Genomic DNA, 16,219 nt, shown 5'->3' on the forward strand with positions numbered 1-16,219 from the left:
ATATTCAATCTTCCATAGGTGAACCAAGAAACATAAAACGTCTTCGGTCTGGAGATTTGCTTATCGAGATAGCTTCGGCCATACAGTCTGCCTCCTTTCTCGATTCTTCGACTAACCAAGCTCGGGCAAATTAATGTCACCGTATCTGCACATAAAACACTTAACTTTTGTAGAGGTGTAATTTCGGAATTTGACCTTCTGTCTATTTCCGAAGAAGAGTTAGTTTCCGAGCTTGCGGATCAAAAGGTGTGTGCTGCCAGGCAGATCAACATATGTAAGGAAGGTCAGTTGATAGACACAAAACATGTGATCCTGACCTTCAAGTCACCTGATCTGCCTAAGAATATTAAGGCTGGATATCTCAATTGTCCTGTATGCCCGTATATCACAAACCTGATGCGATGCTTCCAGTGCCAGCGTTTTGGTCACACTAAGATCTCCTGCCGTGGCAAACTCACGTATGCACGTTGCTCCGTGGCTGGCCACGATAGTGACACATGTACTGCTGCCCCACTGTGCATAAATTGCAAGTGTGAACATGCAGCTTTCTCACACTCATGTCCCAAATGGAAAACAGAGGGGGAAGTCCAGGATGTTAAAATTAGGAGAAATATATCATATGCAGAAGGATAGTCGAAGGCACTCAAGCACGAACAGGGATGTCTTTCGCTAGTGCTGCAAAATCAACGCGATCTGTTGCTACCCAAACTTCAGTGAGCACACAAATACTGGCACCTAAAATCCAACCCACAATAAGCAAGCCAAAAATAGACAAATCAACACATGAAATATAGAAAACGGGAAAAGTAATCCCAAACAAATTAAAAAAACCTCACTAAAAAAGCAGCAAACAAAGAAACAAGTGTAAGTAATAGTTCTTTTGATGAAATGATTTCAGACTCCACGTGTGGAAGGAGCATAGTTTCCCCAATGCTTGGAAGAGAGCTGTTATTCCTATACCTAAACCAGGAAAAGACCCGAAGGATCCCATCCATCTACCGGCCCATTGCACTTACCAGCTGCATGCGTAAGTTATTTGAAAAAATGGTAAATAACCGCCTAGTCTATTTCTTGGAAAAGAACCATATCATATCATCTTATCAGAGCGGTTTTCAAAAAGGAAGAACGACCATGGATAACATGCTCCTTTTGGAAACATCCATTCGTAAAGCCTTTGTGAGAAGAAACCATCTTGTCTCTGTCTTTTTTGACATTGAGAAAGCTTATGATAAGGCATGGAAATATGGTATACTGCGTGATCTTCATGACTGTGGCTTGCTTGGCAACCTGCCTATTTTCATTAAACACTTTTTAAGGGCAAGGACTTTTCAAGTCAGGATTGGTGCTGTCTTATCAAACGGCTTTGTACAAGGAGAGGGTGTGCCTCAAGGCTGTGTGCTCAGCGTAACTTTGTTCACATTAAAAATCAACTATGTCTTAAAGCAACTTCCTTTCACTGTTTCAGGATCGTTATATGTTGATGATCTGCAGATCAGCTGTCATGGAGCAGATATGAGGCATGTAGAATGACAACTGCAAATTACTCTGAACTGGATTCAGGAATGGTCAGACAAACAAATTTTCTTGTTTTCGAAGCATAAGACTGTTTGTGTGCACTTCTGCAGGAAGCGAGATCTCCATCTTGAACTTGAGTTAGAGCTCCATAGATCTGTGATTCCAGTAGAGCCTGAGGTAAAGGTTTTGGGAGTGATTTCTATCGAAAACTTACCTTTCTCCCTCATGTGTTACATCTGAGGAAGAAGTGTACCAGAATAGTGAATCTTCTAAAGGTCTTGGCGAACACTTCCTGGGGCGCAGAGTGTAGCTCTTTACTTCGTGTTTACAGAGCACTTATCCGCTCTAGACTAGATTATGGCTCAGTTGTTTATGGATCTGCACGGCCATCAGTTTTGCTGAAGTTAGACCCTGTTCATCATCAGGCACTGCAGATCTGTTCTGGGGCATACAGGACATCTCCAGTCCAGAACCTGTATGTTAATTGTTATGAACCAGCCCTTCATTTACAGCGTGAGCAGTTGTCTCTTCTACAGTATTTTAATATATTGTCTTAATCTGACCATCCTGTTAAGCTATGTTTGCTTAATGACATGTGTGACCTTCTGTTTTAAGCACGACCATTTTGTGTTCCTTCCTTTTTCTTAAGAGCTCGTTCGTTGATTGAGGAATATTCCATATCTGATATGTCCACCCAAGTAGTACATCATCTTGAAATCCCACTGTGGGAGGATAGGGGAGTCAAGCTCCTTGATGTTTTCCAGTGCTATAATAAGCAGAACACTTGCAAGATCATATATCAACAACTCTTCTTAAACCACAGATATGAATGTAGCAGTCATGTGGCCGTATATACAGATGGATCAAAAACAGCTTGCCATGTTGGAGCAGGATTTGTTATGGATGACCACATCGAGGGCAGACGCTTGCTCAGTTTTACATCTGAGCTTACTGCCATATATTATGCGCTTATTTACATATCAAAGCTATGCCAGAAAAGTTCATAATTTATACAGACTAGTATAGTGCATTGAAAGCCTTAGAAACCTTTTCCAATACTCGTAATTCTGTTGTTGAAGTTCTAAAATTAAATCTAAGCTCACACTTGCTTGGATATCGGGTTCTGTATTGCTGGGTTCCTGGACATGTAGGGATCAAGGGAAATGAGCTCGCAGATATTATAGCTAAATCTGCTGTTGATTTGTACAGCCAGCATGTTCCTCTGATGGGCATTACAAATTTTATCAAGGGAAAAGTCCTAAAGAAGTGGCAACTGCTGTGGGATGCTCAGGTTAACAATAAGCTTAAAACCGTAAAACCTCTAGTTGAATACTGGGACTCGATAGGAAACCGAAGGGAGGATGTTATTCTAACTCGTCTTCGTAATGGTCACTTTCATGTAACGCATAGTTACCTTTTGAAGGCTGAGAGTGAACCTGCTTGTTTCTACTGTAATAGTATTCTTGCAGTACGTCATATTTTAACTGAATATTCATATTTTAACTCGCTTAGATTGAAGTATTTTAACAATTCTGACTTACCTCTTGACCATATAATCGGGAAAGAGGCCAATTCTAATTTATTTCAGTGCTTCAAGGAGAGTGGTTTTTGTTATTTAATTTGACTTTCTTTTGATGAATATTTCGATTTTAATGCTATTAATTTTATTGTACATCATTTTTTATGATTTCATACATCTCATCTTAATCATTTCCCATTTCACGAATTCATTTTAACTTTCACCATTTTTGTTACCTCTTTTTATCTTATAAGTCTGTTCTTGTATTAAACTTGTGATTGTGTTGAATTTATTTGTGGATGTGACTGCAACGTTTTTTTAATCTTTCATGTGTCTGGCGCTAATAACCTGTCCAGGTTGTGCACCATAATAATTACCATTACTATTACCGAAAAGAGTTTCCAGTTCTGGAGCTGCCAAAGGATCTACAAAGTGAAACCATGTGTCAATATCCATTAAACAAAAAGTGGAATTGCTGCAAAAAATGGATAAAGGCAAATCTATCTCAAAATTATGCGAGGAGTATGGCATTGGAAAGTCAACTGTATATGACATAAGAAAAAGAACTTTTTGAATTTTTTATGGAAGCAACTTAAACAACTTACATTGAAAGAAATGTTTAATAAAGCAAACGAATAAATATTAAGTTTTTTTTTTTTTTTTTTTTTTTTGTAAATTTTGATACCCTCTAGATTATAATTGTTCTTTATTTCATAAATTACGATTTCATATTTTTAATTGTATAATTTCTGCATGCCAACTTACCAGAGTTAGATTGATGATCTCTTATATGCACAGATAATATTTTTAATTGAATTCAGTTCCCATTTGCTCATAGGTCCTTCATTTTTACTTCCTTGTACGAAGTAAAAAGGCAGTATTGTAATTGCGAAAAGTTTCAGGCAGCATATTTCAACGAAAATATCCATTTTGACCGCTATCGAATGCAATTTAACGATGTTTTTGCGTGATATCTGTACATAAGGACAGAATAAAAAACTCTTTTCCTCCAAAAAATTATAAAACTGCTTAAAAAGAATTCTGAAGAGAATATTTCGTGGCGTCTGTATGAACATATGTACGTACGTATCTCGCATAACTCAAAAACAAGTAGCCGCAGAACGTTGAAATTTTGTATATAGGACTGCTATAACATGTAGATGTGCACCTCGTATTTTGGTTGCAATCGGTCGAGCCAAACTTATATAAATATATTTATATATATATCCACTCTGTAACCTGGCTCAGTGATCTCAGTTTCTTTACTCTTATATGTTTGTAAATTGTACATTTTTTGCTTTAAAAATGATTGAATTATGTTGTTTTTATCTTCCAGTTAAGGTTCTTATGCCTTTAGTAAATCTGTATGCAATATCAACAATATTATGAACAATTTTAAAGTTGTTTAAGTGCCACTAAGCCTAATAGTTTTTTTGATGGTGGCCATTGCTTGTTTACATTTGAAACAGCAGCGTAGTGGATTTGTTGCCAATCTAGAGAAATGTAGCTTCGCAACAACAAAGGTCACGCCTTCATTTATTATTGCAAATTAAATCATGCTTAATCCTTTCTGGAATTTTTTCGAGGAAATAAGTGTTTAAGATTTACTTAATTTTTAATAATTATTAATTTAATTTTTTATAATTAGTAATTTTTAATACAGATATTTCGAGTTTTTATGTATTTTTGCCTTGTCGCGAAATGAGAACTGAATTAATTGAATTGAGAAATACTCAATCGTCTGTGAAAAACTGTTTCTTTTTTGTTTTGTTTGCTTAATTTCTTTTATACATCATTCTTGCTTTATTATAGTATTTGAATAGAACGTGTGGCAACGATTAGATAATTCTTTAAATGATATAAATTTTGTGCATTCTGAGTTATAATATGAACGAAATATAATACTGTTAAGTGAACCTAGCGCAAGAGAATGTCGCTATGGTAAACAAATAGAGTGAAGTTTAAAGAAAAGGCGTTTATTCTATTGTGGTTTATGCGCTGTCGGCGAAGTAGATTTAATTAAATCCAATAAGTTTAAACGAAATGGGAAAAAAAAAAAAAAAATGTGTATAATTTAATATTCCGTACAAGGAAGTCATGTGGTGTACACATTAGATTAATTTTATTAATGATCTTTAATTTCCGTGTGCGAACCCTGTTGTAAATAAAATCTAATTTGTTTAGAATTTTTTATAGCTTTAATTATAAATACTACTCATTTTTTATTATTTTATTCTCCCTTACAATGAACAATAATAACGTTATGTGCTCATGTATACATCAGTTCTCATGCTTTTATAAAGTTCTAGTTTACAACTCCTTGGCTGCTAAAACCTTGGGTAGGAGTACAGCGACTATTTGCTGGTCTTCTTACAACTATAAAGACAAATCCAAAGAAGGGTTGAAATACCCTTTTATTCATTCGAAGAAATATTTGACATATGGCCCCTCTTGTGCTTACAGGAAAGTCTCCACTTGGGCTTTAACTAAGGATAGAAAATAAAGAGCTAAACTAATTCTAACTAAAATGTAGCCGAAACTGTACAGAAATAACTAGCCGAGTTGGCCCGTAATTAAAACTCACCAGAAAATAGTAACCGGCACGTATGACTGCAGCCAAATGTAGTAAGATAGGCTTAAAGCAATGACGTGGCCTGAAGGCTGAACGCGGGGAGTTTGTTTGTTCCCCTTGAAAAGTCAACTAATTTCCGATCAATAGCAATAATTGCTTCCTTAAAACTTAATTTCTTTTTCCAGTTCTAAATTTTTGTTATTCATGATTTACTTCAAGTCCCCGTAAAACATTTTTAACAATTTACATTCGAGTTACTTTAAAACAATTTTCGGAATTAAACTTCCTACCTGTGAGTTCACTCTTTTTAGATAATTCTACTAAAATTAATATTAGGAGATAATATAATCAATATTACTTTAGTAAATAAATTATTGTTATCTTACTTTGCAGCTATTGTGCAAGTATTAGAATAACTTGTTTTCGAACTTAGAGAATTTGAGATCATACAACATATATATATATATAGGTTGGTGAGAGATTAAAAGTGAGTTCAAGAGCTGTAGAACCACATTAGTGACTGCACACTAGTTCATTTTCAGTAGGTTAAAAGAATGGGGAATCTGTTTAATGAGGGAAAGGGCAGCTGCATGTGGCTGATGAAATAGTAATAGATTGGAACAATCACCTGCAGGAAGTCTGTACTCATAGTATTCTAAACTGAGCTTGCAGTACAATCAAAGAGCCTAACAAAATAGTAGAAATTTATTGATTTCTACTATTTTGTTAGGCCCTAATAAAAGCCTTTTTACAAAGTGCCGAAACGAAGTAAGTTAAATACTTCTGCAGCAGTGGCTATTTGCTGGATTGTGCAGAGAGACTGATAAATGTGTTATTGTTAAGAGTTGCAGAAGTGTGTCTCAGAAAAGCACACAAATTATTGGCACAGCTTTGGTGGTATCTGTAATAACTTTCATGGTCGACAGGATAACACATAAGTACCATGTTGTGTTTTCCATATAAGCTTATTAATAAAATTTTACTTATCTTATTTTTGCAGCATCATTATAAACAAAATATATTTATGCTTTATTTCATAATCACAGTTATCAGGTATTTCTTCCCATTTTTTCCATTCCCCCTTCATGAAGCTTTGGTTCTTGACCACTTAACATTACTAAATATGATTATCAATTAAAAAAGTCACCAAATTCAATTTTGAAGGTTTCCAGTGCTAAACCATGATTAAACTGTATGGTAAAACACTGAGCACCTTTCAAGAGGGAAATTACTGAAGGAAAACTGGTCATAATCGGTCATTATTAGCTTGTTTTCCTAAAATTGTTTTATCTTGCAGATTAAAATAAGGTTTTAGTAAATTAAAAAAGTGCTTTTATTTATTTATTTTTGAGTAAAGTAGAAAAATGGTAATTTAGAATACTTGCAGTGTACTAATAGTGTAAAATTACTTGGTTAATATTTTCAAAGTTGAAACTTAAAAAAAAAGTAAATAAATATTAAAAAAAAAACTATAAGTGGCATTTTAATTATAATAAGCTTTAATAAGTTAAATTTGTTTAGTTAACATATTTTTAGAAATTTGAATTGAGGTAGAAGTCTTTAAAAAGAAAAAAATATGAATTATAGTCGATCAATATAAATTGTGTATGAGATTTTAACTGTAGTGCCCCAAATTGGAAATCATAAAAAAAAAAAAAAAAAAAAAAAAAAAAAAAAAAAAAATAGAGTACATTTTTGGTTTGATTATAAATATTATTTATGTAACGTATGTCATTACCTATTTATTTACTTATTTATATAAAATTTACCTGTGTGAGTATAATAATGATTTAACAATTTGCTTCAGGTATGATGTACATTTGGCCTCTTTTCCATCCATGTGTACCAGTACTGAAAAGAGAGCTTCTTTTCAGTGGTCCTTTTGGTATCTTCTGTTGGTTAGCAGGATGTGTTTTTGTGGATCGTTTCAATTCAGAAAAAGCAAGAGACACTTTGAATATGAAAATAAAAGAAATGAAGGACAGGAAGGTTTGTGCATAAAATCAAAGCTGCTTTCTTTATTTTATGTAATAAATATTTAATAATTTACTGCTTGCTGTTTAATAATATATATTGTTGGTTCTTGCCGTAAACTGGTTTGAATTACACATTTTGCATATAAATGTATTTTTTTGGTAAATGTTGAAATGAATGTTGTAAAATGTTTTTAAATTTACAGGAATTTTTGGAAAAGAGAAAGTTAAATTATACAAAGTTTATTGTAATATGAGCTCATAAAAATTCCATAAGTGACATTGTATTTTGTAATTTATTACTGTAAAATAATCTCAAGTCTAAGGACTGCAAAACTGGTGGTAATCTGGATTTTGGACTTTGTACTTGTAAAAATGGTTAATAAAGAAACAACTATGTTATATTCTGTTTTCTCAAATTCTCGAAGTAAATAAGATTTTTTAAATACAGAAAAGTAATCTTTGTGGGAAATAAAAATAATTTTACCTTAAAAAGTTGAAATTAAGTTTACCTTACAAAATTTTATTTGCAAAGTTAAATAAAATTTTATTTAGTAATTTCTAAAACACTGAATTTCTAAAATATTCATTCCTTCAGATTGCTGTGCACATGGAAAGAATGACTGTGTGTGCAGTGTCAAGTTGTGCATAAAACCGATTTCTGCAATTCTCTGATGTTTTCTAAGCTAAAACAGATTGCTGTGTACGTTGGGAGAATAGTGCAAAAGGACATGTGTGAGGACATCATGTCGTTCACATTGCAAAATTTGATGAGGAGCAACTAGGTTTTATCAGATTCCTGACTGTGGAAGGAGTTTAACTGGTCAATATTCATTGCCGTAAATCAGCGAAATCAAACCAAACCTGTCAGCTATGTATTTATGTGCCTACTACTATGTCTATTTATACGAGTGCATAATTTATGTGTATTACGCACTCACAAGGTGTGTAAATAAAGTTATGAGACTGATTGTTTTATGCAATTAAAATTACAATATCATATTGTCGTCTTCAAAATATTCACTCTGGGAAGCCATGGAGCATTGGATATGATTTTTTCAATGTTAGTAACAGTACTGAAACTCGGATCCTGGATTTGCTTGCAGCTGGTCGCTTACAATTGTTTTTAGTGTCCCAAAAGACACCCTTTGAGGTAGATTTTTCAATCTTGGGAATAAAAGAACATCAAGTTGAAGGAATAAGGAGCTGAGGAGACACATAGGTGTTTTTACTTGCCCCAAACTCATTTATTGGAAATGCAGTGTGACAAAGCATATGATGCAGCACTCAACTGATCTTGAATCTTGGTCCCACACACAGCAGCCTTTTTTTGAAGGCTTTCAAAAATTTCTTGTTGAAAATGCTGGTGCACTATTTGGCCAGGAGGTCTTTGTGGATGAACCATTAGTTATCGAAAAAGCTGATCAGCATGCTTTTCATCTTTTGACTTGCTCATTTTTGCTTTTTCAGTCTTTCCAAATTTGAAGTGTGTCATTCTTGGCTTTGATCATTCATTTCTGGTCATAATTTAATGCATAGGTCTCGTTTTTAGAAAATGAAGATCATTTTCAATCTGCTCCATGAGGTAAAAACACTTGTCTTCCTCCCCCTCTTTTTTTAGTCCAAAGGGGCAATTTGCCCTGGAGGACCTCAACAATCTCGTTGCATTTTGCATTGGTTCACTATAAATATCCGATTCAATTTTTAAATTGTTGCCGCAAAATATTATCACCCTGTATTATATATTTAAAGAAATTAAATAATAAAGAATCTGCATAAATGTATGTATGTTTCTCTCATTGTGATAAAACAACGGTACCTAGAGCTGTCCAATTTTGAAAAACGTATGTTTCCCCTCTGAATATGGGCACCTGGAAGCCTAAATTTGGAATTTGTTTTATTATCTATTTCATATTTTGTAAAAATTTAACAAACATTTTTGATTAACAAACTCAAAGATTTAAAAGCGAGCACTGACAATGCTCTACCGGGAAAGGGGACCTTTCTTCTTCTGCGTGCGGAACTGTGTATCAGAAATTCTAAAGATATGCTCATTTTAAAATTATTTTGCGATATTGCTGTTGAACTAAATTTTATGGTTAAAGTGCGAAGAACATGATATTTAATAAATAAAAGTAACATGGAAACATTAAAAAAAGCCCCTTTGAACATAATTTAAAATCTAAAAACCTTTTTTTTTTTTTTTTTTTTTTTTTTTGGTTGAAAGCTTTTTGGAAAAATATTTTTTTTATAAATTTTCTCATCTCCAATTCATTTGCATGATTCAAATGCAACGCTTCTTCAATCATTCCGACTGTCAGAAAATGATCAGAATGTACAAGATTTCGGATTTGGCAAATTTTTTGTCATTTCTTACTACTGCATGCCTTTCCCTGCGAGGTTCATCTTCAATCGATTCCTTTCCTTCTAAAAATGCCTTAAACCTCCTGAAACCTGGGCCATCGACAAAGCATTACCTCCATAGACTTGCAGAAACTTTACGAGAGCTTTTAAGCACACTGTGCTCGAGTCTGAAGCAAAATTCCATAGCATAACAGTACTTGAAATTGCTATCACTCATTTTTAGAATGCTCTAGGAAAAAAAGAGTTTATGAAAAAAAATCCTATGAACAACTATATGACGCTATGCGAGTGATTCTCAACCATTGTGCTATGAGATTCTTGAAGTGTGGCACTAAATTTTACAAATGTGAACAATAAAAATTATTTTTTAGTGCTTACATATAATGTGACTATTCTCATGCAATACAAAATTTTTTCTTATTTGGTGTGTATGATTTTCCTACACCTGAACATCACAAGACAGCACTGCAAATATCTATACACAAGTGAGGTGAGACAGCTAGTTCAGTTAGTTCTAACTTCTTATTGAAGACTGGCTGAAGAAATCCTGATGCATTTTGAACTGTTCAAAGTTTTAACCAAACACAGAGCTTTCAATCCTGAATGCATTGCATTGAAGCCGAAATAGTAAATTTGAAATTCACAAGACTGTTACAGTTCTGGTTTTAGCAGGTATGTTAGAAGTTACATGAGCTATGTTAGAGGTTATTTGATTCTTAGTTATTTAGCACAAAGTTTCAAAAGCTGTCCTATGCCAAATGACATTTGAGAGTATAGAGAGTGCTGAACTATGTGATATGTGCAGTGTATTACATGTAGTACATATCTCTCTAATGATGATACCAAAAATGTAAAAGAGGAGAGGCTTTCCAGGAATATTATTTAAAATCTTGTTAATTGTGAAAAGCTTTTAAAAATGCAAATAGACAAGATGTATGTGTTACTTATTTATTCTACTGTGCTTTGTTTCATTAATCTATCTGTGGCTTGTTGTCTCCAAGGTGTACATAAGATGGAATTCATTGAAAGTAAATGTTGTTGCTTTTCCTCTGGTTTCTGACGAAGTCAGACAACATCCAAAAGACTGTTGACTCTAAGGAAGTCGAACACAAGGATGGGGTTGGAGTAAATATCCTTCCCAGAGAAGCCCAAGCAGCTTAATATGTGCTCGGCAGATGCCTGATGTTCTCGCCACTTGGTGTATGTGGCAAAGCTTTCATGCCCTCCTTTGAAAGATGCTCGTAATATGCTCACTGGTAATACATGAGAGCATAGTTCAGGAACACCTGTCACACTTAAGGGTTAGAGTGCAACCAGGCTTGCTGCCCAGGTACCAGAGATGGGTGGGGGCACCAACCTCTCCACCCATGATTTGTGATGTTTTCAGAGAAAATAATTCCAGAAGGCAAGGGTGGGAGTTAAAAGGCCACAGCCCTCTTTTGCTAGTTTGTCTGCCATTTTGTTGCCATAAAGATCCACTGAAAATGGATATCATGATGCTGAGAAATTAGGTGTTGTTTTTGTAGGACAGAGATATTAGTCTTATCACGCATGTAAATCCAGTTACTAAGATGTTGGAGTGAGCTTCGGCTATCAGACAGGATCCATAGATCTTCAAAATTATTCTCTGTTAGTAAAGCCTCAAGTCCTAAATTGATTGCTATCAGTTCACTTCTGAAAACTGAACGGTGATCTGGTTGATGGAGTGTCATTTTTCCTCGGGAGGTCTCAATATAAATACCGCCATCTGCATAGTCAGCAATTTTGCTGCCATCAGTGAAGATGTTTGATAGCATTTTTGGGGATATTGTCTCTATTACCTCCAAGGCCAATTCTCTAGGGTGGTCAGTAATATAATCTTTCTTATTTATAGGAATAGAAAAGTTACAGCGAAAATGAATCCTCGAGAGTCCCTCTGATGGGTTTAAATCGTAATGTAGTGAATGAGGCTCAGCATTGCAGAATAGTAGGCTCTTGGAATCATCTAGGCCAAAAGAGGTGTTTTTCTTTAGTCTTCGCCGGTTTTTCCATTTATTTAGGTATGCTGAAGTTTTATTGAATTGGAACAATATCATCTGCAAATATGCCAATTCTTACATTCTAAGAATGCACTTTCTCCAAACCAGCTATAAACATGGTGAAGGGTGTAGGGCTGAGTACTGATCCCTGAGAGACACCATGGGTAAGCTTATAAGAGTCTGAGATAGTTTTATTAACTTTTATTATTTCTTTGTTGCAGAAAGTCTGCTATCCATGATAGAGTATTTCCTCGAAGGTTAAAAGTGTCATGTAGTTTTATCATCAGTTTGTGCTTCCAATTTCTTATCAAAGGCTTTTGTGAAATCCAAAAGGGCAGCCACTGTAGGATGAGTAGGTTTAAGGTTCTGAAAAAAAGCATCTCTTGTGGTTTGGCAGAAATGCAGAACTTGATCTGTAGTGCTTTAGCTTCTTCTAAAGCCATTTTGTTCATTGGGTATTGATTTGTTATAATCTAGGTAATACTAGACTCATATTAAAATCATTTTCTCAACAATTTTGCAGACTGTAGAATTCAGAGCTATGGATCTAAAATCTTCTGATGTACATGCCTTCCTTCCCTTTTTTTTTTTTTTTTTAATTTTTTTTTTTATTGGAATATTCAAGGCCCTTTTCCATTCAGTTGGTAATCTACCTCCCCTCCAAGAAATATTGATGGTGTCGATTATTCTTTGTTTGCCTCTATGTCTAAGATTTTCTAGCATTTGTCCATGAATACAATCAGGGCCAGGAGATTTGCTCAGAGCATTTTGAGTGAAGAAAGGTACATATTGTTTCATATTGCTTCTAATGACATTTCTCATAGCACTGTTAAGGCTAATTCATTTGAAGTTTAACCAATCGTTATTTAAATCATTAATCATCGGTTTCAAGGCCAAGCTGTAATCTATTAAATCTCTAAAAGAATCCCAATTAGCCCTTTTTTTTTTTTTTTTTTTTTTCCCCAGAATTTCTCCTGGGAAAGACATTGTTTTTTTTTTTTTTTTTTTTTTCCTTAAATTCTATAAGTACTGATAGATGCTCATTTCCAATGTAATCCAGTACGGTCCAAGAACATTGAGGAAATGCATCTGCACTGGTCATTGTAATGTCCAATGCCTCAGAGATACAGTGGGTGTAGGTTCTGTTGTTAAGAATCATAAGGCTTCGCGACCATCATCTGTAAGATGTCCTCTCCTCTATCGTTGTTGCCAGAACATCCCCAACTAATATGTTTTGCATTTAAATCTCCCAAGATGATGGTGTTTTTGTCCATGAAGTTAGGAAAATTTGTAGGTAGTTGTTTTTTGCTGGGATGTTGATAAACATTTAAGATATTCAAGGGCTTTCCTCTCCATTGAAACTTTACTCCTTGGATCTCAAGATCCAAAGACTGATCCACTAAAATGTCAATACTTTGGTATTTTACATCCTTAAGGAAGAAAGCTAAGCCTCCTCCACCTCTGGATGTTCTGTCTACTCTAATTTTCAAAGCAGTATTTTTCTTTTTAATTTTTGTCTCTTGGATGGTGACCTTTTGAGTGTTGTTTAATTCCGTTATTTCTAGAAGTTGATCAAGTTTGACTCTGGTTGCCATAGTCATTAAACCATTAATATTACATTGCAGAATTTTTAAGGTGACTGGAGACTGTAATTTATTTATAGAACAAGGCCCTCTGCCTAATCCTCGAGCACATCCCTGATTGATCTGCAGCATCAACTTCCTAAGTCAACAAAGTCATATGGAGGAGGGAATATGCGTCTTCTATTATTCCGGAGACCAGGAGCACCAAAAGGTAGAAGACTATCTTGGCTTCTTCACCTACTGATTTTAGCTGCGCATATTGGAATGGCCTTCACGCCTAGGGTGACCCTACCAGGAGCAAACTCCCAATGTACTTCACCCATTCTCCACCGTACCCAAAGGGTTAATAGAGCCCAAATCGGCAGAAGGTCCTTGATTTTAATCATCTGAAATTTCTGTTTTTACAACTGCCACTTGGAGTGTGAATTAGCATTTTGGAGGAATATGCTTAACGATGATTTAACAAATATGGTTATCTTTTGAATAGGTTCATGGGTTATAATTTGTTCTTATTTCTAACATAAATGGGATACTTGAGTTTCTTATCAAAAACTGAAACATTTCAAAATTATTTAATTTTTTCTAATGGGGAACTCTTAAAACTCTTTTCAATTTTGGAGCTGTGAATTCTTTCATTAAATGGTTCTAAATTTAGCGACTTATCAACTTTTTGGTGATTTTAAGATCAGTTTCTATAGAAAATTTTTAATTCAGAGATTTGGGAATTTTTCGACGATTTTTAAAAAACATTGTAACATTAATAAATATCATTAAAATAATGGCAATATATTGAAATCAGATTTAAAAAATAGCATTAAAATAAAACATTTTTATTTTTCACTTTCATATTATAAAGCTCCATTTTTGCCACTTATACAATATTTTGAATCTGAAAAATAAATGAGGCATACAAAGATTATAATGAAACAGTTCTTAGCAAAACCAAAGTAGCTATGTAATTAATTAAAAAGTCTTCTTTTTAATCTTTTCATTGTAAGAGATTTTCCCATTTAAATTTCTCAGCATATTCAGAATTTTCCGAGACAAAATGAAAAATGTCTCCATCATATTAACATGGATGTACTTTACTGAAAGTGTGTGATGAATTTCTTACTTTTTGGAGAACGTCTGGATGAACAATGAAAACATAATACAATCAAAAGTCTTTAATCCGGACTCGTCAGGACTTCGGCAATTCCAGATTATCGTTTTTTCCGGGTCATAGATCATCAATTTAAATTTGGTAAGATGGCATGCAGAAATTATAAAATTTAAAATATGAAACCATAATTTATGAAATAAAGAGCAATTATGATCTAAAGGGTATCAAAATTTACAAAAAAAAAAAAAAAAAAAAAAAAAAAAAAGCTTGATATTTATTTGTTTACGTTATTAAAAAAAATTTTCAATGCGCGCATGCTTAAAGTATACATTACGCATAGTCGAAATTAGAAAATTGCAACCAAAAAACTATTTGATGTGTATTCGTGATATTTATCATGACGAGGAATTTGATTTAAATCATATCAAACACAGACTACATCGAGATGAAATACTACATTTAGTAAGGAATTATAAGCCGAATAAAATAAAAACATCTGCTCTGAAGATAAGGATAGTGCTGACAGATCAACTTCCAGTTCATCACGCGTGCCGCGACATCCCCCTCCCCAAGCAGAGCAGCGTGAATTTGATAAACAGATTTCGGAATGGTTAGAGAAACAAAGGATATGCCTTTATCCATTTTTTGCAGCAATTCCACTTTTTGTTTGATGGACATCGAAATATGCTTTCGCTTTGTAGATCCTTTGGCAGCTCCAGAATCGTAAATTCTTTTTGACATAATCGAAAGTTCAAGCTTACTTTTATAAAATTTCTCTAACAGTCTGCAAAAAATAATAAACCGGATCCAATTCAAAGATTAAGGAACAACACAATCTGCAACATTAACTGAAATAGATAATTTTAGCTTAGCTTATACCGTCCGTTATACATTAAATGCGCATGCGTAAACACATATGCACATGGTATTATGCGCATGCGCAGAAAGTTTGTAGCTTTGAGGTCCGAATTATAGATCATTCCGGATTAAAGACTTTGACTGTATTTGAATGTTTTACTTCTGATACTAGAATCTTTTTTTAACGTATTTATCTTTCCTTCATTTTCCTTACTTGTCACTAGACACAAGCATGGAAAATATCAAAAATATATCTAATCTTATATGGACAGGCACTATAGAAAGGAATTTTTTTATTAATAAAGAAATTGAAAACTGACAATTTAAAGGAGTCATATAATGTATCTTAATGCATCGACAAGGCGGGCACTAGGCATTTTCTTACCTGACACAATCTCTGTGGATCCTAAATCCTGCTGCTTAGTGCCTTTCTAAATTTTGCTTCCAGTATGTGCTAGAAATTCTAAAAGTTTTGACATTTCTAGATTTTGTTGCTCGGTGTGTCATTAAATTCTAAAAATTCTTCCACATCAGCTCTGTAACCAGCCCTTTACCATATATATTTTATATTTCTTCTGAATGTTCATATTACTAAAGAAATAAAATTAGCAACCTTTTTCTATACATTCTAAATGCATTTAGTGTTTTTTAGAATAACAAAAGTCTTTAATTAAATCCAAAAATTCTAAAATGAAAAGGAAACATTGGAAAAGAA

At 33.9% G+C, this 16,219-nt stretch overlaps 1 protein-coding gene across 8 annotated transcripts in view; it reads left to right on the plus strand.

Annotated features, from left to right (window-relative positions):
- LOC118185322 (1-acyl-sn-glycerol-3-phosphate acyltransferase alpha-like) overlaps positions 1 to 16,219 on the plus strand; it is a 117,557-nt gene that overhangs the window by 42,985 nt on the left and 58,353 nt on the right. For 7 of the 8 annotated variants that reach the window (XR_015042697.1, XM_085822278.1, XM_085822276.1 and 4 more), the window contains one exon: positions 7,414 to 7,595. Coding sequence is in view for 7 of the 8 variants with exons in the window: in XM_085822278.1 (XP_085678404.1) it covers positions 7,414 to 7,595 (182 nt within the window). In the remaining variant the exon portion in view is untranslated. Of the gene's footprint in view, positions 1 to 879; positions 1,028 to 7,413; positions 7,596 to 16,219 lie in introns of those variants that run through there. The other variant, XM_085822281.1, reaches the window with a different exon arrangement.

The sequence above is a fragment of the Stegodyphus dumicola genome, chromosome 8 (genome assembly GCF_044657685.1).
Source record: "Stegodyphus dumicola isolate Sdum_Otavi_A_Nest chromosome 8, ASM4465768v1".
Classification (NCBI taxonomy): domain Eukaryota; kingdom Metazoa; phylum Arthropoda; class Arachnida; order Araneae; family Eresidae; genus Stegodyphus; species Stegodyphus dumicola.